The 22,770-nt window shown below is 48.5% G+C and overlaps 1 protein-coding gene across 1 annotated transcript in view; it reads right to left on the bottom strand.

The window, feature by feature from the left end:
* Window positions 1-614: 614 nt before the first annotated feature.
* The window catches only part of AHNAK (AHNAK nucleoprotein), a 36,484-nt gene continuing 14,328 nt past the window's right edge, over window positions 615-22,770 (bottom strand). The window contains exons 2-5 of the mRNA XM_074231302.1: window positions 21,596-21,714; window positions 20,768-20,924; window positions 20,459-20,646; window positions 615-19,038 (exon numbers count right to left, since the gene is read on the bottom strand). Of these exons, the coding sequence (XP_074087403.1) occupies window positions 1,519-19,038; window positions 20,459-20,646; window positions 20,768-20,924 (17,865 nt within the window). The 5' untranslated portion in view covers window positions 21,596-21,714 and the 3' untranslated portion in view covers window positions 615-1,518. The remainder of the gene's footprint in view (window positions 19,039-20,458; window positions 20,647-20,767; window positions 20,925-21,595; window positions 21,715-22,770) is intronic.

Below are 22,770 nucleotides of genomic sequence, written 5' to 3'. Positions count from 1 at the left end.
TGGTGGGCTTCTAAGAATACCCTCTTTTTATAAACCCCTCCAAACCCACCCTCTGGGTATCCATAGCCCTGTCTATTATAAACTCAATCTCCTAGCTTGGAACATGAGGCCTTAAGCAACCTGGAAGATAGCATGGGAGTTTAGACAAGTGACTTGTCCTCTCTGAGCCTCAGTTTCTTCATCTGGAAAATAAGTCTGATTGACTTCTAAAGTTCTTTCCACCTCTAAGAGCCTATAATCTTTATTTTCTGAAGCATTTTTGTCACCATCATAAAACTGCTGTCCCTGAAAACTGAGAACTGTCCAAGGACTGGGAAGTGGAAGGAGACCTTCCCCGAGGACTCAGAAATGCTTCAATCCCAATTCTGCCACTGAAGCCCATGTGGTCGCCTCTGTGAATGTCTAGAAGACATGGAGGCAATGGATGCCAAAGCTCTGTGACTTGGGGGCTAAAGGGTGCCCAAACTCTGTGAGTTGGGGATTCATTTGCGAAGAAATCAGGGACCTTGAGCAAACTGGGGTGAGTTTGGGGGGAGAAAGTGATCCGTTCCCATCTCCCTGCTTTCCCTCCCTCCACCATGGGATTGAACCCAGAGAGACAGGAGGCATCCAGATTACTTGTTAGCGGTTTTATTTGCATTTTACAGCTTGAATTTTCTTACATTCTGAATTAATTTGGTATTAAAGTGCTGGATTCTTAATCGGGTAAGATTTATTAAAAAAGCGTCAATGACAAATATCGGAAAAGTGGCAGTCACCGGTAAAAACGTCTCGTATAGTACAAAGTATGTAAACCCCAGTCAAGTGGGTCAGTCACTAAGAAGCCAGAAGCAGTCTAACCCCTCTCACCAGGAGCCCCCAAAACTGGTCAGAATTACCAGCTTGGAGCGGGGGAGAACTGATGTGCCAAAAGGCACCATCCCCCCCCACCAAAAAAAAAACCAAACCACCAATTTTCCTGGGAAAGACTTCTCTCCGCCATCTTGGTGTACGCCAATTAAACAATTTTGGAATATCCTCCATCCTTGGTGGCCAAAATGGAAGTCTTGACCCACCCTCTCCCACCCCCTACTCCCACCCCACCCTCCTATCCCTTGCAAACAAAAACCTACCCCCCCCAAAAAAAGGCATTCAACTGGACGTCAGATTTCTATGACCCCAACAACTGAAAATATTCTGTAAAAATGAAAGTGATAAACACAAGGCTTGCTTAGTAAACAGATGCTCTCAGCATTTAATGAGCAAACTGAAGTCTTAGAAAGGCAAATACTGCTTACTTTGCAAATAGGCTGAAGTGGAAAAAAAATTCACCTTCTTTTCTTGTTCTTCCCACAGCCCCAGACTCTCCAAGCCTAACCTTGGGTCAAACCAAGTGCTGGTCAGGCCTCCATTTTCATTGCAGATTTTGACCTTGAGTCAACCTTTGGAAGTTTATATACAAACTCACAGAAACCTACCTACTGTAATTATATATTTATATATATACACACAGGAGCAGACATTCAAGGACCTCTTGTCTTATTTTTTAGAAACAGTCAACTCCTCTGTTAACTGTCCGCCCACTTTCGTCCCGCTATCGTTACTTGATGACGAAGATAGCCTGGACTTCTTGGAGGCCAAGGACACCCCACTTCCCTGGAGCTTCCCAGTCTCCTCATCACTCCCTGTGACTTCATAGTGACCTTTACTCTTTGACCCCAGGCCACCAAAGGTGCCAAACTTCAGTTTGCCATGTTTCCCTTTGACCTTTCCACCTTCGATGGACACTTCCCCACTTCCAAACTCTAGGGTGCCCGTGGGAGTGACCGGAGCAGAATGCTCCCTCTCATCACTGAAGGAGTTGGACCGGTGACGGGGCTTTTTGTTCTTAAAAAAGGAAAATTTCCCTTTTGGTGAGGTTGCCTCAGCCTCGACCTCCCCTTCTAAGGACCCCAGACTGGCCTTTGAGCTCTTGAGGTCTCCTTTAGAACCCGAGATAGACACTTCTGGAGAGCTTGTGGCACTCCCCTTGCCTTTGGCTTTGGAAAAGGTAAATTTAGGCATTTTGATTTTGGACTTTTTGAGTTTGATATCTGCTTCCTCCCATTCCACTTCCCCAGCTCCCACCTGGATGCTGCCTTCCACGTTCGGGAAATTCACATCCACCCCAACTTCTCTGCCCACTAGCTCCCGTCCTGAGGAGGTGAACTTGGGAATCTTCATCTTGGGGAAGGTTACTCGTCCAGAGCCACTTTCCAAGTGAACTTGAGGGCCAGACACATCCACCCCAGGAGCTTGAAGTCCCACCTGGCCTCCCTTAATTCCTCCTTCTACTTTTGGTCCTGAAACATGGATCCCACCAGCCAGCTTTGGCACATCCAGGTCAAGAGCAGAAGAGACCTGTGGCCCTTTCCATTCTCCACCCACACCCTTTATATTCACCTGTCCTCCTCCCATGCTGAGGTCTGGAGCTTTGAGACCTCCAGAAACATCCACACCTCCTTGGATTTTCGGTCCCTTCAAACCGATCCCTCCCAAGTCTGATGCAGAGACCTCAGGGGCTGAGAGATTGAAGGCAGGTCCCTGAATATTCACATCAGGACCAGCCCCATGAAGACCAATTCCCGAACCCGAAAGCTTTCCCTTTGGCAGTTTGACATTCACATCTGGCAGCTCTGCTTCACATCTGGGCAACTTAACATCAGGGGCCTGGATACTTCCTTCCAAGCCTTTGACATTGATGCCCCCAAGACCCACTCCCACAGTAGGACTCTTGATGTCTCCACTGGCCCCAAAGCCCCCTTTTATTTTTGGTCCTTCCAAGTTAAAGTCCACATCAGATGAGATTTGAGGCCCTTTCAAGTCCACACCTCTGAGGTGAACGTCCATCCCAGGCCCCTTCAGCTCTGGCCCTGCGACATTCACATCCAAATTAGACCCCTGAGAGGATATGCCAAAATGGGGCAGCTTCATTTGGGGAAGTTTAATCGCCCCTCCAGATGCCTCCAAACCGACGGCTGGGGCATCCACTGATACTTTGGGACACTTGAGGTCACCAGCCAAATCCAAGCCTCCCTTCAGATTTGGTCCCTTCAGGCTCACATCAGACCCACTGACATTCAATTTTGGAGTCTCTAAATTCATGTCGACACCAGGAACTTTCACTCCTCCCTCTGTAGAAAATCTGCCACCACCTTCCATCTTCAGTTTCCCACCAACTCCTTTGAGGTCAAGACATGGAGTGTCCACACTCACCTTGGGACCCACAACGCCTCCAGAAAGATCCAGATCTCCCTTCAGCTTTGGTCCTTTCAAATTCAAGCCAAGATCCGGGCCAGAGAGGTTCATGGAAGGCAGGTCCCCTTTTACCGACACATCAGGCCCTTCAAACTTGAGGTTAGGGGCACTCACACCTCCTTCAAGAGAGGGGAGCTGGCCGTGAACATCAGCTCCCCCACCCTCCACCTTCAGACCAGGTACTCCAATCTTGGGCAAGGAAAATTTAGGGAACTGGATTTTTGCATCTGGAGCCTTAAGATCAACATCTGGTCCTTCCAATTCCACTTTGGGGACATCACCCTTTACCTTTGGTCCCTTCAAGTTGACATTCACATCAGGGATAGTTACTTGAGGAGATGAGATGCCAAAGGAGGGAGCTTTGATTTTGGCATCAGGGACTTCAATGTTGATATCAGAGGCATCCAAGTTGGCTTTCAGATCTCCCTCTAGCTTTGGCCCTGAGAAATCTATGCTCCCACCTGGCCCCTTGAATTTTGGTGTCTTCAGATGGATGTCGGGCCCTTCCATGCTAGCACTGGGAAGATTCCCGCTGAGGCCAACAGACCCAACCTCCAGTCCAGGTCCCTTGAGGCCAGCTTTAATTCCTGGAGATGAAATTTCCAGTCCAGGTGTTTGTATCTCCCCTTCCAATTTGGGACTAGGAAGTGGGGCCTCTGCTTTGAATTTGGGAGATTTAATATCAAATTCCACATCAGGGAAGTACATTTTCCCAAACATTGGTTTCTTAGTTTTGGGAGATTTCGCATCAACCTTAAGAGAAGCATCGGGTGCTGCCACATTGATGTCCAAATCTGGAGTTTTGAGACTGGCATCAATCTCTCCCTCAGGAACATTCACATCAAATCCCTGTTTTTTGGCCTTGATTTTAGGGCCACTCATGTGGATCTTGGGCATTTTAAATTTCATTTTCTTGCCCTTTCCACTGATGTTGATGTCCGGAGACTCAACATTCAGCCCTGCTTCTGGAACAGTGACATCTAACGAAGGGGACTTGATGTCAGCCTTTGGACCTTTAGCCCCAAAACCGAATTTAGGCTTCTTAAATTTTGGAATTTTAACATCTGGCCCCTCAATGTTCAGGTCCGGACTCTCGATATCCAAACCTGGTGCTTCCAAGTCCAGCTTGGGACCTTTCAGGTCCAAGTCACCACCTTCTATCTTGGGACCAGAAATGCCAAACTTGGGTGATTTGAGATGTAAGTCGACATCAGGAGCAGATACTTTGGGCCCAGAAATGTCTATAGATGGCATTTTCAATTTGGGGCCACTTAATTTGGCATCAGGGCCATGGAGATCCAAACTGGGACCCTGGAAGTCAACATCAGGACCCTTCAGATTACCTTCAACCTTGGGGACAGACATGTCAAAATCTCCCGTTAATTTGGGCCCTTTCAAATTCAAGTCCATATCTGGCATGGAGATCTTGGGGGCCTTGATGTTCACCTCAGGCATCTTGAACTTGGGACCCTTAAGTTTCCCTTCAGGCCCTTCAATACTTAGGTCAGGGGCCTCGATGTCCACCTTGGGACCTGAAATGTCAATGTCTGCTTTGGGCAGGTTCACATCCACCTCTGGGCCCTCACCCTTGAAGCCTGGCATGCTGAACTTGGGCATCTTCACCTTGGGCATTTTCAAGTTCCAGTCTGGGCCATGGACATCCACATCTGGGGCATTGATGTCTACTTTGGGACCCTTGATGTCAACCTCAGGACCTTTCAGATCTCCCTCCACCTTGGGAAGGGACACATCAACATCTCCTTTCAGCTTAGGGCCTTTAAGGTTCAAGTCAAAGTCTGGCATGGAGATCTTGGGGGCGTGGAAATGCATGTCTGGCATCTTGAACTTGGGACCTTTCAGTTTCCCTTCTGGGCCCTCAATATCCACATCTGGAACATCAATGTCCATTTTGGGGCCCTTGATGTCTAGTTCAGGACCCTTTAAATCACCTTCCACTTTGGGCAGAGAAACATCCACATCTCCCTTCACTTTGGGGCCTTTCAGATGCAAGTCAAAGTCAGGCATGGAGATCTTGGGGGCCTTGATGTTCATCTCGGGCATCTTGAACTTGGGGCCTTTGAGCTTCCCTTCTGGGCCTTCGATATTCACATCTGGAACCTCGATGTCCACCTTGGGGCCTGAAATGTCAATGTCTGCTTTGGGCAGGTTCACATCCACCTCTGGGCCCTCACCCTTGAAGCCTGGCATGCTGAACTTAGGCATCTTCACCTTGGGCATTTTCAAGTTCCAGTCTGGGCCATGGACATCCACATCTGGGGCATTGATGTCTACTTTGGGACCCTTGATGTCAACCTCAGGGCCTTTCAGATCCCCCTCCACCTTGGGAAGGGACACATCAACATCCCCCTTGAGCTTTGGCCCCTTTAGGTTCAGGTCCACATCTGGCATAGAGACTTTGGGCGCCTTGAGATGGAGGTCAGGCATTTTGAATTTGGGTCCCTTCAGCTTTCCTTCTGGCCCATGAATGTCAAGGTCAGGGGTATCTATGTCCAACTTGGGGCCTTTGATATCCACTTGTGGACCTTTCAGTTCTCCTCCCACTTTGGGAAGAGACACATCAATGTCTCCCTTCATCTTGGGGCCTTTCAGGTTCAAGTCAATTTCACTCATGGAAATTTGGGGGGTCTTGAAATGAACATCAGGCATGTGGAACTTGGGACCTTTTAGTTTCCCCTCGGGACCCTCAATGTCCAGCTCAGGACCTTTGATATCCACTTGGGGCCCTTTGAGGTCTCCCCCCACCTTGGGAAGAGAGGCGTCAACATCTCCTTTTATCTTTGGCCCTTTCAGATTCAAGTCAAAGTCTGGCATGGAAATTTTAGGGGCTTTGATGTGCATGTCTGGCATCTTGAACTTGGGACCTTTCAGTTTCCCTTCTGGGCCCTCAATATCCACATCTGGAACATCAATGTCCATTTTGGGGCCCTTGATGTCTAGTTCAGGACCCTTTAAATCACCTTCCACTTTGGGCAGAGAAACATCCACATCTCCCTTCACTTTGGGGCCTTTCAGATGCAAGTCAAAGTCAGGCATGGAGATCTTGGGGGCCTTGATGTTCATCTCGGGCATCTTGAACTTGGGGCCTTTGAGCTTCCCTTCTGGGCCTTCGATATTCACATCTGGAACCTCGATGTCCACCTTGGGGCCTGAAATGTCAATGTCTGCTTTGGGCAGGTTCACATCCACCTCTGGGCCCTCACCCTTGAAGCCTGGCATGCTGAACTTAGGCATCTTCACCTTGGGCATTTTCAAGTTCCAGTCTGGGCCATGGACATCCACATCTGGGGCATTGATGTCTACTTTGGGACCCTTGATGTCAACCTCAGGGCCTTTCAGATCCCCCTCCACCTTGGGAAGGGACACATCAACATCCCCCTTGAGCTTTGGCCCCTTTAGGTTCAGGTCCATATCTGGCATAGAGACTTTAGGTGCCTTGAGATGGAGGTCAGGCATTTTGAATTTGGGTCCCTTCAGTTTTCCTTCTGGGCCATGAATGTCAAGATCAGGGGTATCTATGTCCAACTTGGGGCCTTTGATATCCACTTGAGGACCTTTCAGATCACCTTCCATTTTGGGAAGAGACACATCAATGTCTCCCTTCATCTTGGGACCTTTCAGGTTCAAGTCAATATCAGGCATAGAAATCTTAGGGGCCTTGATGTGCATGTCTGGCATTTTAAACTTGGGGCCTTTTATTTTACCCTCTGGACCCTCAATTTCCAAATTAGGGACATCAATGTCCACTTTTGGACCTGAAATATCAAGATCAGTCTTGGGCAGATTTACATCGACCTCTGGGCCTTCCCCTTTGAACCCTGGCATGCTGAACTTGGGCATCTTCATCTTGGGCATCTTCAAGTTCCAATCTGGCCCATGAACATCTACATCTGGGGCCTCAATGTCCACTTTAGGACCTTTGATGTCCACATCTGGAACTTTCACTTCTCCTTCTATTTTAGGAACTGATACATCCACATCTCCCTTCACTTTGGGGCCTTTCAGATGCAAGTCAAAGTCAGGCATGGAGATCTTGGGGGCCTTGATGTTCATCTCAGGCATCTTGAACTTGGGGCCTTTGAGCTTCCCTTCTGGGCCTTCGATATTCACATCTGGAGCCTCGATGTCCACCTTGGGGCCTGAAATGTCAATGTCTGCTTTGGGCAGGTTCACATCCACCTCTGGGCCCTCACCCTTGAAGCCTGGCATGCTGAACTTAGGCATCTTCACCTTGGGCATTTTCAAGTTCCAGTCTGGGCCATGAACATCCACATCTGGGGCATTGATGTCTACTTTGGGACCCTTGATGTCAACCTCAGGGCCTTTCAGATCCCCCTCCACCTTGGGAAGGGATACATCGACATCTCCCTTCAGTTTTGGCCCCTTCAGGTTCAGATCAATGTCGGGCATGGAGATCTTGGGGGCATGGAAATGCATGTCTGGCATCTTGAACTTGGGACCTTTCAGTTTCCCTTCTGGGCCCTCAATATCCACATCTGGAACATCAATGTCCACTTTGGGGGCCTTGATGTCTAGCTCAGGGCCCTTTAAATCACCTTCCACTTTGGGCAGAGAAATATCCACATCTCCCTTCACTTTGGGGCCTTTCAGGTGCAAGTCAAAATCTGGCATGGAGATCTTGGGGGCCTTGATGTTCATCTCAGGCATCTTGAGCTTGGGGCCTTTGAGCTTCCCCTCTGGGCCTTCTAGATTTATATCTGGACCCTCGATGTCCACCTTTGGTCCAGAAATGTCAATGTCTGCTTTGGGCAGGTTCACATCCACCTCTGGGCCCTCTCCTTTGAACCCTGGCATGCTGAACTTGGGTATCTTCATCTTGGGCATCTTCACATTAAAGTCTGGGCCATGGACGTCCACATCAGGAGCTTCAAGATGAACTTCTGGTGCCTTAAGATCGACTTGAGGTCCTTTCAAATCGCCTTCCAAGGTTGGGCCTGCAACATCCAGGTCTCCCTTCACTTTGGGGCTTTTCAGGTTTAACTCTACATCTGGCATAGAGACCTTGGGTGAAGAAATGCTCAGAAAGGGCATTTTGAACTTTGAGCCTTTTGCTTTGCCCTGCACTTCCACATCAGGGGCATTTATATCCATTTTGGGGCCTGCAATGTCAACTTCTGGTTTTTTGAGTTTGGCATCCACCTCTGGGGTTTGAACTTTGGGGCCTGAGAAGTGAAACTTGGGGAGCTTGAAACGAGATTTCTTTGATTTCCCCTCGATGTTGATTTTAGGGGCTGCAATGTCAACCTCTGGGCCTTTTATGTCCACTTTGGGACCTTTGAGGTCACCTTCTAATTTGGGTCCAGAGACATCGACATCTCCCTTGATTTTGGGACCTTTCAAATTCAGGTCAATCTCCGGCATGGAAATCTTGGGCATGTTGACATGCATGTCGGGCATCTTAAGTTTTGGACTTTTGCCATGGATGTCGATATCTGGGGCATCAATGTCCATTTTGGGGCCTTTGATGTCAAGAGATGGCCCTGTCAAATCACCCTCTACCTTTGGAAGGGTCACATCCATGTCACCTTTTATTTTAGGACCTTTAAGATTGAGGTCCAAGTCGGGCATTGAGATCTTGGGAGCCTTAATATTCATCTCAGGCATTTTAAACTTGGGGCCTTTCATTTTTGCATCTGGACCTTCAATATTAATGTCTGGAGGCTCAATGTCCACTTTAGGTGCAGAAATGTCAATATCTGCTTTGGGCAGGTTCACATCCACTTCGGGGCCCTCTCCCTTGAACCCTGGCATGCTGAACTTAGGCATTTTCATCTTGGGCATTTTCAAGTTCCAATCTGGCCCATGGACATCCACATCTGGGGCATTGATGTCCACCTTAGGACCTTTCAGATCCACATCTGGCACTTTCACCTCTCCTTCTATCTTCGGCACAGACACATCCACATCTCCCTTCACTTTGGGGCCTTTTAAATGCAAGTCAAAATCTGGCATGGAGATCTTGGGGGCCTTGATGTTCATCTCAGGCATCTTGAACTTGGGGCCTTTGATCTTTCCCTCTGGGCCTTCGATATTCACATCTGGAGCCTCGATGTCCACTTTGGGTCCAGAAATGTCAATGTCTGCTTTGGGCAGGTTCACATCCACCTCTGGGCCCTCTCCCTTAAACCCTGGCATGCTGAACTTGGGCATCTTCATTTTGGGCATTTTCAAGTTCCAATCTGGTCCATGGACATCCACATCTGGGGCATTGATGTCCACCTTAGGACCTTTCAGTTCCACATCTGGCACATTCATCTCCCCTTCCACTTTGGGCAGAGAAACATCCACATCTCCCTTCACTTTGGGGCCTTTCAGATGCAAGTCAAAGTCAGGCATGGAGATCTTGGGGGCCTTGATGTTCATCTCAGGCATCTTGAACTTGGGGCCTTTGATCTTTCCCTCTGGGCCTTCTATATTCACATCTGGAGTCTCAATGTCCACCTTGGGACCAGATATGTCAATGTCTGCCTTGGGCAAGTTCACATCCACCTCTGGGCCCTCTCCTTTGAAGCCTGGCATGCTGAACTTGGGCATCTTCATCTTGGGCATCTTTAGATTCCAATCTGGCCCATGGACATCCACATCTGGTGCACTGACATCCACTTTGGGGCCCTTGATGTCAACTTCAGGGCCTTTGATGTCCCCTTCCAACTTAGGGACTGAAAGATCTACATCTCCTTTTACTTTGGGTCCTTTCAGATTAAGGTCTATTTCTGGCATTGAGATCTTTGGAGTTTTAAAATGTATATCAGGCATCTTAAACTTGGGACTTTTCCACTTCCCTTCTGGCCCTTCGATATTCACATCTGGAGCCTCAATGTCCACATTAGGTCCCGAAATATCAATGTCTGCCTTGGGCAGATTCACATCCACCTCTGGGCCCTCACCCTTGAAGCCTGGCATGCTGAACTTGGGCATCTTCACCTTGGGCATTTTCAGATGCCAGTCTGGTCCATGGACATCCACATCTGGGGCATTAATGTCTAACTTAGGTCCCTTGATATCCACATCAGGAACCTTCATGTCACCTTCTATCTTGGGCACAGACACATCCACATCCATGTCTCCCTTCATTTTAGGACCTTTCAAATGCAAGTCTACATCTGGCATGGAGATCTTGGGAGCCTTGAAGTGCATGTCAGGCATCTTAAACTTGGGGCCCTTCAGTTTTCCTTCTGGCCCTTCAATGTCCACATCTGGAACATCAATGTCCACCTTGGGTCCAGAAATGTCAACATTTGCTTTAGGGAGACTCACATCCACATCTGGACCCTCCCCCTTGAACCCTGGCATGCTGAACTTGGGCATCTTCATCTTGGGCATCTTCAAGTTCCAATCTGGCCCATGGACATCTACATCTGGAGCGCCAATATCCAGTTTGGGGCCCTTGAGGTCCACATCAGGACCCTTCATATCACCTTCTATCTTGGGCACAGACACGTCCATATCTCCCTTCACTTTGGGGCCTTTCAGATGCAAGTCAAAGTCTGGCATGGAGATTTTGGGGGCCTTGATGTTCATCTCAGGCATCTTGAACTTGGGGCCTTTGATCTTTCCCTCTGGACCTTCTATATTCACATCAGGAGCATCAATATCTACTTTGGGCCCTGAAATATTAATATCTCCTTTAGGCAGGTTCACATCCACATCTGGGCCCTCTCCCTTGAACCCAGGCATGCTGAACTTGGGCATCTTCATCTTGGGCATCTTGAGGTTCCACTCTGGCCCATGGACATCCACATCTGGAGCACTGACATCCAATTTGGGGCCCTTGAGGTCCACATCAGGAAGCTTCACATCACCTTCTAGCTTTGGCACAGACACATCCACATCCACATCTCCCTTCACTTTGGGACTTTTCAAATGAAGGTCCACATCTGGCATGGAGATCTTGGGGGCCTTGAAGTGCATGTCAGGCATCTTAAATTTGGGACTTTTCCACTTGCCTTCAGGACCTTCAATATTCACATCTGGCATGTCAACATCTAACTTGGGACCTTTAACATCCAAGTCTGGGCCTTCAATTTTGGGGACAGAGACATCAACATCTCCTTTGATCTTAGGGCCCTTCAAATTGAAATCCACATCTGGCATGGAGATCTTGGGAGCCTTGAAATGCATATCAGGCATCTTGAACTTGGGGCCCTTGAGTTTGGCATCTGGGCACTCCAAGTCCACATCAGGCACCTCGACATCCACACTGGGACCTTTGATATCTCCCTCTAACTTGGGCACAGACACATCTACATCCCCCTTCAATTTGGGGCCTTTCAGATGCAAGTCCACATCTGGCATGGAGATCTTGGGAGCCTTGAAGTGCATGTCGGGCATCTTGAACTTGGGGCCCTTCAGTTTGGCATCTGGGCACTCCAAGTCCACATCTGGAACATCAATGTCCACCTTGGGCCCAGAAATGTCAATGTCTGCTTTGGGCAAGTTCACATCCACATCTGGACCCTCCCCCTTGAACCCAGGCATGCTGAACTTAGGCATCTTCATCTTGGGCATTTTCAAGTTCCACTCTGGCCCATGGACATCCACATCTGGGGCATTTATGTCCAGCTTGGGCCCTTTAATGTCCACATCTGGAACCTTCATATCTCCTTCTATCTTGGGCACAGACACATCCACATCCATGTCTCCCTTCACTTTGGGACCTCTCAAATGAAAATCCACATTTGGCATGGAGATCTTGGGAGCCTTGAAATGCATATCAGGCATCTTGAACTTGGGGCCCTTGAGTTTGGCATCTGGGCACTCCAAGTCCACATCAGGCACCTCGACATCCACACTGGGACCTTTGATATCTCCCTCCAACTTGGGCACAGACACATCTACATCCCCCTTCAATTTGGGGCCTTTCAGATGCAAGTCCACATCTGGCATGGAGATCTTGGGGGCCTTGAAGTGCATGTCAGGCATCTTGAACTTGGGGCCCTTCAGTTTGGCATCTGGGCACTCCAAGTCCACATCTGGAACATCAATGTCCACCTTGGGCCCAGAAATGTCAATGTCTGCTTTGGGCAAGTTCACATCCACATCTGGACCCTCCCCCTTGAACCCAGGCATGCTGAACTTAGGCATCTTCATCTTGGGCATTTTCAAGTTCCACTCTGGCCCATGGACATCCACATCTGGGGCATTTATGTCCAGCTTGGGCCCTTTAATGTCCACATCTGGAACCTTCATATCTCCTTCTATCTTGGGCACAGACACATCCACATCCATGTCTCCCTTCACTTTGGGACCTTTCAAATGAAAATCCACATTTGGCATGGAGATCTTGGGAGCCTTGAAATGCATATCAGGCATCTTGAACTTGGGGCCCTTGAGTTTGGCATCTGGGCACTCCAAGTCTACATCAGGCACCTCGACATCCACACTGGGACCTTTGATATCTCCCTCCAACTTGGGCACAGACACATCTACATCCCCCTTCAATTTGGGGCCTTTCAGATGCAAGTCCACATCTGGCATGGAGATCTTGGGGGCCTTGAAGTGCATGTCAGGCATCTTGAACTTGGGGCCCTTCAGTTTGGCATCTGGGCACTCCAAGTCCACATCTGGAACATCAATGTCCACCTTGGGCCCAGAAATGTCAATGTCTGCTTTGGGCAAGTTCACATCCACATCTGGACCCTCCCCCTTGAACCCAGGCATGCTGAACTTAGGCATCTTCATCTTGGGCATTTTCAAGTTCCACTCTGGCCCATGGACATCCACATCTGGGGCATTTATGTCCAGCTTGGGCCCTTTAATGTCCACATCTGGAACCTTCATATCTCCTTCTATCTTGGGCACAGACACATCCACATCCATGTCTCCCTTCACTTTGGGACCCTTCAAATGAAGGTCCACATTTGGCATGGAGATCTTGGGAGCCTTGAAGTGCATGTCGGGCATCTTGAACTTGGGGCCCTTGAGTTTGGCATCTGGGCACTCCAAGTCCACATCAGGCACCTCAACATCCACACTGGGACCCTTGATATCTCCCTCCAACTTGGGCACAGACACATCTACATCCCCCTTCAATTTGGGGCCTTTCAGATGCAAGTCCACATCTGGCATGGAGATCTTGGGAGCCTTGAAGTGCATGTCAGGCATCTTGAACTTGGGGCCCTTCAGTTTGGCATCTGGGCATTCCAAGTCTACATCAGGCACCTCGACATCGACACTGGGTCCCTTGATATTAACTTGAGGACCTTTCAAATCTCCCTCCAGGTCTGGAGCAGATACATCCATCTCTCCTTTCAATTTGGGAGCTTTTAAATTCAGGTCCACATCAGGCATGGATATTTTTGGAGTTTTGATGTTCAGCTTTGGCATCTTGAACTTGGGGCCCTTCAGTTTCCCTTCTGGTCCTTCAATGTCCACATCTGGAACATCAATGTCCACCTTGGGCCCAGAAATGTCAACATCTGCCTTAGGGAGGCTCACATCCACTTCTGGACCCTCCCCCTTGAACCCAGGCATGCTGAACTTGGGCATCTTCATCTTGGGCATCTTCAAGTTCCACTCTGGTCCATGGACATCCACATCTGGGGCATTAATGTCCAACTTGGGGCCTTTAATGTCCACATCAGGAACCTTCACATCACCTTCTATCTTGGGTACAGACACATCCACATCCATGTCTCCCTTCACTTTGGGACCTTTCAAATGTAGATCCACATTTGGCATGGAGATCTTAGGGGCTTTGAAGTGCATGTCAGGCATCTTAAACTTAGGACCTTTTATCTTTCCTTCTGGACCTTCAAGATCAACCTCACCTATGTCCACGTCCACCTTGGGGGCTTTTAAGTCAACCTTAGGACCTGTCAAGTCTCCTTCTACTTTGGGCAGAGAAACATCCAGATCACCCTTTAATTTGGGTGATTTCAAATTGAGTCCAACATCAGGCATAGAAATTTTGTGTGTCTGGATAGTCATACTGGGCATCTTGAACTTGGGGCCTTTGATCTTTCCCTCTGGGCCTTCTATATTCACATCTGGAGTCTCAATGTCCACCTTGGGGCCTGAGATATTGATGTCTGCCTTGGGAAGGTTGACATCAATATCTGGGCTCTCTCCCTTGAACCCTGGCATGTTGAACTTGGGCATCTTCATCTTGGGCATTTTCAGATGCCAGTCTGGCCCATGGACGTCCACATCAGGGGCATTGATGTCCACCTTGGGACCTTTCAGTTCCACATCTGGCACCTCCATTTTACCTTCTATCTTTGGAGCTTTGAGATCATAGTCTCCCTTCACCTTAGGACCTTTCAAATGCAAGCCAACATCTGGCACAGGGATCTTTTGAGGTTTTATGTTCATTTCAGGCATCTTGAATTTGGGACTTTTAAATTTTGCATCTGGACCTTCGATATTAACACCTGGAGCATTTATGTCCACCTTAGGTCCAGAGATGTCAACATCTGCCTTGGGAAGGTTCACATCCACCTCTGGGCCCTCCCCCTTGAACCCTGGCATGCTGAACTTGGGCATCTTCACTTTGGGCATCTTCAAGTTCCACTCTGGCCCATGGACATCCACATCTGGAGCACTGACATCCAGTTTGGGACCCTTGATGTCCACATCAGGAACCTTCATATCACCTTCTATCTTGGGCACGGACACATCCACATCCCCTTTTAGTTTGGGGCCCTTAAGATTCAGGTTAACATCTGGCATAGAGATCTTGGGGGCCTTGAAGTGCATGTCAGGCATCTTAAACTTGGGGCCCTTCAGTTTGGCATCTGGCCCTTCAATATCCACATCTGGAACATCAATGTCCACCTTAGGCCCAGAAATGTCAACATCTGCTTTGGGCAGGCTCATATCCACATCTGGGCCCTCTCCCTTGAACCCTGGCATGCTGAACTTGGGCATCTTCATCTTGGGCATCTTCAAGTTCCACTCTGGCCCATGGATGTCCACATCTGGAGCACTGACATCCAGTTTGGGGCCTTTGAGGTCCACATCAGGAACCTTCACATCTCCTTCTATCTTAGGCATGGACACATCTACATCTCCTTTCATTTTAGGGCCTTTAAGATTCAGGTTAACATCGGGCATAGAGATCTTGGGGGCCTTGAAGTGCATGTCAGGCATCTTAAACTTGGGGCCCTTCAGTTTTCCTTCTGGCCCTTCAATGTCCACATCTGGAACATCAATGTCCACCTTGGGCCCAGAAATGTCAACATCTGCTTTGGGCAGGCTCACATCCACATCTGGACCCTCTCCCTTGAACCCAGGCATGCTGAATTTGGGCATCTTCATCTTGGGCATCTTCAGGTTCCACTCTGGTCCATGGACATCCACATCTGGGGCATTAATGTCCAACTTAGGTCCCTTGATGCCCACATCAGGAACCTTCATGTCACCTTCTATCTTGGGCACAGACGCATCCACATCCATGTCTCCCTTCATTTTAGGACCTTTCAAATGCAAGTCTACATCTGGCATGGAGATCTTGGGAGCCTTGAAGTGCATGTCAGGCATCTTAAACTTGGGGCCCTTCAGTTTTCCTTCTGGCCCTTCAATGTCCACATCTGGAACATCAATGTCCACCTTGGGTCCAGAAATGTCAACATTTGCTTTAGGGAGATTCACATCTACATCTGGACCCTCTCCCTTGAACCCTGGCATGCTGAACTTGGGCATCTTCATCTTGGGCATCTTCAAGTTCCACTCTGGCCCATGGACATCCACATCTGGAGCACTGACATCCACTTTGGGGCCCTTGAGGTCCACATCAGGAACCTTCATATCACCTTCTATCTTGGGCACAGACACATCCACATCCCCTTTTAGTTTGGGGCCCTTAAGATTCAGGTTAACATCTGGCATAGAGACCTTGGGAGCCTTGAAGTGCATTTCAGGCATCTTAAACTTGGGGCCCTTCAGTTTCTCTTCTGGACCTTCAATGTCCACATCTGGAACATCAATGTCCACCTTGGGCCCAGAAATGTCAACATCTGCTTTGGGCAGGCTCACATCCACATCTGGACCCTCCCCCTTGAACCCTGGCATGCTGAACTTGGGCATCTTCATCTTGGGCATCTTCAAGTTCCACTCTGGCCCATGGACATCCACATCTGGGGCACTGACATCTACTTTAGGGCCTTTCAGATCTCCTTCCAGTTTGGGAACAGAAACATCATATTCTCCCTTCACTTTGGGGGCTTTCACATGCAAATCCACTTCTGGCATAGAAATCTTTGGGGCCTTAACATTCATCTCAGGCATCTTAAATTTAGGGCCTTTGATTTTTCCTTCTGGCCCTTCAATATTCACATCTGGAACATCAATGTCCACCTTGGGCCCAGAAATGTCAACATCTCCTTTGGGCAGGCTCACATCCATATCTGGTCCTTCCCCCTTGAACCCAGGCATGCTGAACTTGGGCATCTTCACCTTGGGCATCTTGAGGTTCCACTCTGGACCATGGAGCTCCACATCTGGGGCACTGACATCCACTTTGGCCCCTTTCAGTTCCACATCTGGAACTTTCACCTCTCCTTCTACTTTTGGAGGGGTCACATCATATTCTCCCTTCACCTTGGGGCCCTTCAAATGCAAGTCTGGCATAGAAATCTTGGGAGCCTTGATATTCATCTCGGGCATCTTAAACTTGGGACCCTTCAGTTTCCCTTCTGGGACCTCTACATTCACATCTGGAGCTTCAATGTCCACTTTGGGCCCAGAAATATCAATGTCTGCCTTGGGGAGATTCACATCTACCTCAGGACCCTCTGCCTTGAACCCTGGCATGCTGAATTTGGGCATCTTCATCTTGGGCATCTTGAGGTTCCACTCTGGCCCATGGAGTTCCACATCTGGAGCACTGACATCCACTTTGGGGCCTTTCAGATCCCCTTCCAGCTTTGGAACGGTAACATCATATTCTCCTTTCACCTTTGTCCCTTTCAGATGCAAATCTACCTCTGGCATGGAGATCTTTGGGGTCTTGATGTTTATATCTGGTACCTTGATGCCAGGCCCTTTCACCTTTCCCTCTGGGCCTTCAAGATTGACTTGTGGAGCTGCAACGTCGAGACTGGGACCTGAAACATTGATTCCTCCCTTGGGCAGGCTCACATCGACCTCTGGCCCCTCCCCTTTGACACCAAACTTGGGCATCTTCATCTTGGGCATCTTTAGGTGCCACTCAGGTCCATGGACATCCATATCTGGGGTGCTGACGTCCACTTTGGGGCCTTTGATGTCCATCTCAGGGCCTTTGACTTGCCCTTCTATCTTCGGGAGGGTCATGTCCACCTGGCCCTTTATTTTGGGTGTACCTACATTCAAATCAACATCAGTCATACTGATTTTGCAGGTCCCCATTTTCCCAGATGGGCTGCCAATCTTGGGCCCGGTCAGGGACCCTTCTAGGCCAGGTGCCTTAATGTCTACTGTCGGCTCTTTCATGTCTATCTGAGGACCTTTTATATCCCCTTGTATTCCTGGACCTGAAATCTTCACGTCCCCTTTCAGTTTGGGAGACCTGAGGCTCAGGTCTACATCTTGCATGGAGATTTTAGGTTTTTGAATGATCATTTCTGGAGTCTTGCATTTAGGGTCTTTGATTTTCCCTTCTGGCCCACTGATGGCCACCTCTGGCAGGCTAACATTCCCAGCGACACTGGGAAGGTTCACTTCTCCCTCAGGAAGTTTTATATCCACAGCAGCACCTTCCCCTTTGGAACCAGACACAGAAAACTTAGGGACTTTCATTTGAGGCATTTTCAGTTTTCCACCGACCGCATGAGAATCAATTTCTGGAGCTCCAAGCTCCACTGAGGGGCCTTTGATGCTGACATTTCCTTTGGATGCAGAAACGTCCAAGCCCCCAACTCCCGGAAGCTTGACACCCTCCAAGGTTGGGGTGGTGATTGTAGGACCCTTCAGATTTCCTTTGACTCCCTCAACATGGACAGATGGAGCTGTGACTTCCAGTTTAGGACCCTTGACATTCCCACTCATGGCCACAGCTGAACCATCACTCCCAGGCCCCACAGAGATGCCAGGTGAGCAAACATCCAGGCCTACCTCTGGGCCCTGAACCTCAGACCCTGCTGCTGAGAAGCCAAACTTGGGTAACTTCATGGTGGGAATGGTTATGTTATCTATGGATGGGCGCTGGAGATCAACACTACCGCCTCCAAGTGAAGATGAAACATTCATTCCTGGCACCTGGACCCCAGGGCCAGTGACAGCTCCCCCTTTGCTTCCTAAGTCAACAGAAGCAGGGACTTTGGTATGGACAGAGACTTCTGGCTTTCCTTCTACCTTCAGGCCCTTACCACCCAAGCCTTCCACCTGGATCCCAGGAGTGGTGATCTGGACCTTGGAGTGACCTGCTCCAGCTCCCCCAATCCCCGGAAGCTCTGGGCCAGTTCCTCTAAAGTCAACAGTGTAGCCTGTGGTCTGAATAGTCGTTCCGGGACTTTGCGGCAGCCTTATCACAGTCTTCCCATGCTCGGTCTCCACGTCCATCTTGGAAATTTCGGTCAGTTCATGCTTTGGAATCTTGATTTTGAACTCAGGGCTGTTGATATCAATCTCCCTGGCCCCCTCTCGCCCTGTCACATCCACTGTGTAGGCAGTGACCTTTCTGGTCACTGTAATGGTGCGACTCTGGGTCTCCCCAAGCTCGATGCCTTCCAGCCCATCCTCCGACTTCAGTCGCGGCTTGATTTTCGTGGTGTAGATCCGTTGGTACTCCTCGTCATCCCCGCTCTGCAGAAAGAGATACCACACCAAAGGGTGCAACTGAGTCTGAGTCTGCCATAGGCTCAATCAGAGGCCAGCTAACAACCTGTTTTCCTGTCTTCCGGAGTCTGGACACGGAGCCCCACAGAGCCCTTTGGGGAGATCCACAAGGGACAAAGCAGAGGCTGGGCTATAGGGTATTGATGGAAAGAAACAGAAGCCAAGGGGAGACCCTAATATAGAAAGATAGGAGTAAACTGGGAAAGAATGAAGGGAGAAAAGGTTGTTGGGTCGACATGGAATCTGAGAGAAAAGAAAACTCATATCATTGTGCAATCTTACCAATATCCACCACCAATCGGTAAAAAAAAAAAAAAAATGAGGAATTCTAGTCAACTGACTAAATATTGCCAGAACCTGAGACATTTTAGAGACCCAAATGAGAACTGAAATAGTATGCCTATCCTGGGCAATGCTCAGAGAGATTTGCTTAATTTGGACAAGGGACAAGTCAGGTTTCTTCTTGCCTTTTTATTTTTAGAAGTAAAAATTAGGTTCACAGGGTGAGTGCAAAAGTGCCCATACATTGTCGAGGGACTGGCTGGCTGCTCATTTTCTCACTTGCTAAATACAACCTGCATTCCTCACTGCCTTTCTTCTCTCATTCGCAATCGTGATTAGGAGAGGGCCCTGTTTTCTCAAAGGCTGTGCCCACAGACCCATGCTCCAGTGAAGACATCAAGTAGGCATTCTATGTCAGATTTTTATTGTTTTGGGAGGGTTTGGGGGGGGGTATTGGTTTTTATTTGGAGGATTGCCTTTCTTTGTAACCTTAGTGCCTGGCAATTAGTAGAGACTTAATGAATGCTTGTTACATGACTGACTAACCCAGCTAAGCTCAGACATCCAACCCTGAGGAACCTCTCGTTCCAAGTCACCTTTGAAGACTTGAAGATCACCTCTCAAGCTGAGAAGAGCCAAGATCTGTGTTGGGGGATGAGCTCTTTTAAGTGAGAGGCCATCTATGGGACTGTGGATGACCACTGGGGTTCCTCAAAGGACCCATCTAGAACATATCACTAAACAACTGATCTTCTGGAGGAGACTTCAAGCCAGCAAGGGTGTGAGTCCCTCCTAAGGTATATGTGTCTTGGATATGTCTATAGATAGGTGTGTGTTTTCTCTTCTAATAAAATACGAGATTCTTGAGGGCAGGGATTGTTTCATTTTTAGTCATTCTATCCCCAGCATATACTGTCAGAGCAAATGTTAATTGACTGATTAAAGGGTAGACCAGTTGTGGGTCCAGTGGTGGCCCCTTTGAGATTAGGACAGGCCAGCAAAGTGATTGCAAGAGCCTGACAAGGTCAAGAGGAGAAGAAGACCAAGAGAGTGAGGAAGAGAGAGATGATGGAGACAGAGGAGTAGGATTCAGAGAGATACTCACCAGCACTACCTCAGAGCATCGTCCGAAGGCGCTGTCATGGGACCAGGACTGGCCGGGCTCTGGGGAACGGTCTCCCTTGCGGTGCAGCTTCAGGCCCACTGTGTGGTGCCCCATGGTATTCAGAAGCTGTGTCACCTCACCCGACTGCAGATTGTCAAAGTAGATGGTGGCCCCCACAATCTGGTCCCCTGGAGCAGAAGTGACAAGAAATGAAGCCAAGAGTCTCCCTCTCTCTTATTTACCCACCCCTGCCCTCTGCCAGGGCTCATGCTGTCCATCCCCTCCGCCCAGGAGCAGCTGGTCCCTTACCCTCCTTGACAACACCCGTGCGGGCCGCAGGGGAATTCTGCACGACTTGTTGTACAAAGACACCATCATCTGTCTGCTCAATGGTTAGGCCATGGGAACCACTGCCCTGCCAGTTGGGCAAGAGCAGCTCTCTTGTGGGTTCTTCTTCCTTCTCCATCTGCAATATCAATGAAGTTGGCACAGACTGATCAGGGCAAAGACAAAGGGACTTCCCTGGCTAGGAGTTCAATTCAACAAACATTTATTAGACACCAACTGTATGAAAGGCCACGTGGGAAGTGCTAGGAATACAAAGACAAAAAATGAAACAGTCCTTACCTCATGGAACTTCTGTTCTTCTATTACAGGAACTCTACTGACCAAGAACCCACCCACACCGGGAGATGGGACAGTTAGAATATGCTAATAGGGTGCTAACATTCAGAACTGGATGAGACCTCAAAGGAGGTCTAGTGAACAGAGGAAGATCTGGGTTCAAGTTCTGCCCTTGATTCATACTGTCAAATCACTTTTCCTTTCTATGTCTTAGGCAACTAAGACCAAAAGTTGAAAAGGCATTGACCTCCATGGTTAGAAAAAGGTATCTCTTCTTGGAGTCCTCTAGACCCCTGGAGGCCAATAGCCATCGACCATGGGACTTCAGAGACCACCTCATCCAAACCAATCATTTTACAAATGAGGAAACTGAGGTCCATAAGGACCAGTGACCTGTGAGCCTCCATGACCATGAGCTCCCCCTTCTGCCCAAGCCCCTCCCACTCCACGATGCCTAGTCAGCAGACACCCCCAGCCCTCACCAGTTCTCTCTCAATCCTCTTGCTTACCAACCTTTTACAGAAATTTATTTGGGAGCGAAAGCCTTGCCAGGAACCCGCCCCTCCTTCAGCTTTTGTTCGTCCTCTGTCTTCTCTCTCTCTCTTCAGGAGTCTCTGTCCCACCACCTTAGTCTGAAAGCAAAGTTGACGTTGAGGTTAGTTCCTGTAGAAGAATGAAGTGTTGGACTTAAAGCCAAAGGCAGCTAGGTTTGATCTGCCTCTTCTCGGACATTCACTGGGCTATCACCTCCCCTCCCAGAGCCTCACCTTCCCTATCTGTAAAAAATGATATAATGCTTGCACCATAGAGTGGTTGCAAGCCATGGATTTTTGTTTTGTTTCGTTTTGTTCTTTGCAAACCTCAGTATGTTATAGAAATGGGAATTATCATTTTCTGGAATCATCTGTAACTACCCCAAAGAAAAAGAAGATGCCTCCAGTCAATCAGCCAGTCAAACTTTTATTAAGTCTCTATCATGGGTCGGGCATTGTGCTAGTTTGCCAGGGAAAGGAAGACAAAACTCAATGACTCCCTCTCTTCAAGAAGCTTAAGTTCCAAGAGGGAAGACGGGAGACAAGCATGGGAATATGATATATAAAAATACATCACTTGTCATTATATATACCATATGTTCTGGTATAGATAATACCTTAGAATCGTATGTTAGAATGGGATATACTATCTAATGTCTGTGTATAAACATATATATATATATATATATATATATATATATATATATATGGATATGGATATTTTCCAAACAGATATAATTAATACAAGGTGATTTGGAGAGAGGGAAGTGACAATTGGGTAGAATCAAGAAAGCCTTCGGAGGGAAGACTTGAATAGAACATTGGAGCAATTCAAGGATTCTAAAAGTCAGTGGAAAGGGAGAACATTCCGGGCAGGGCAAAAGTCGGCAGGGCCAAATGGGGAGTGTCTTGTGTAAGGACCAGAGAGAAGACCAGAGTGACTGAATCATAGTTTGTGGAGAAGGGTCAGGCATAATAATGCTAAGAAGGTAGATGGGGCCACGTGGTGGAGGACTTCTTTTAAATGATTAGGGAGCCAGAGACATGAGGGCAGGCCAACCCAGGTCAAACAGCGACATTGGTACCATCTTCCCCAAACCAGTGAAGATATAGCATAACTTCTCAGTTCCAGGCTGTTTAGGGACATACACTAGC

The sequence above is a fragment of the Macrotis lagotis genome, chromosome 3 (genome assembly GCF_037893015.1).
Source record: "Macrotis lagotis isolate mMagLag1 chromosome 3, bilby.v1.9.chrom.fasta, whole genome shotgun sequence".
Taxonomy (NCBI): domain Eukaryota; kingdom Metazoa; phylum Chordata; class Mammalia; order Peramelemorphia; family Peramelidae; genus Macrotis; species Macrotis lagotis.
Note: the sequence above shows the minus strand (reverse complement) of the source record. Positions and strands in the feature narration are given on the sequence as shown.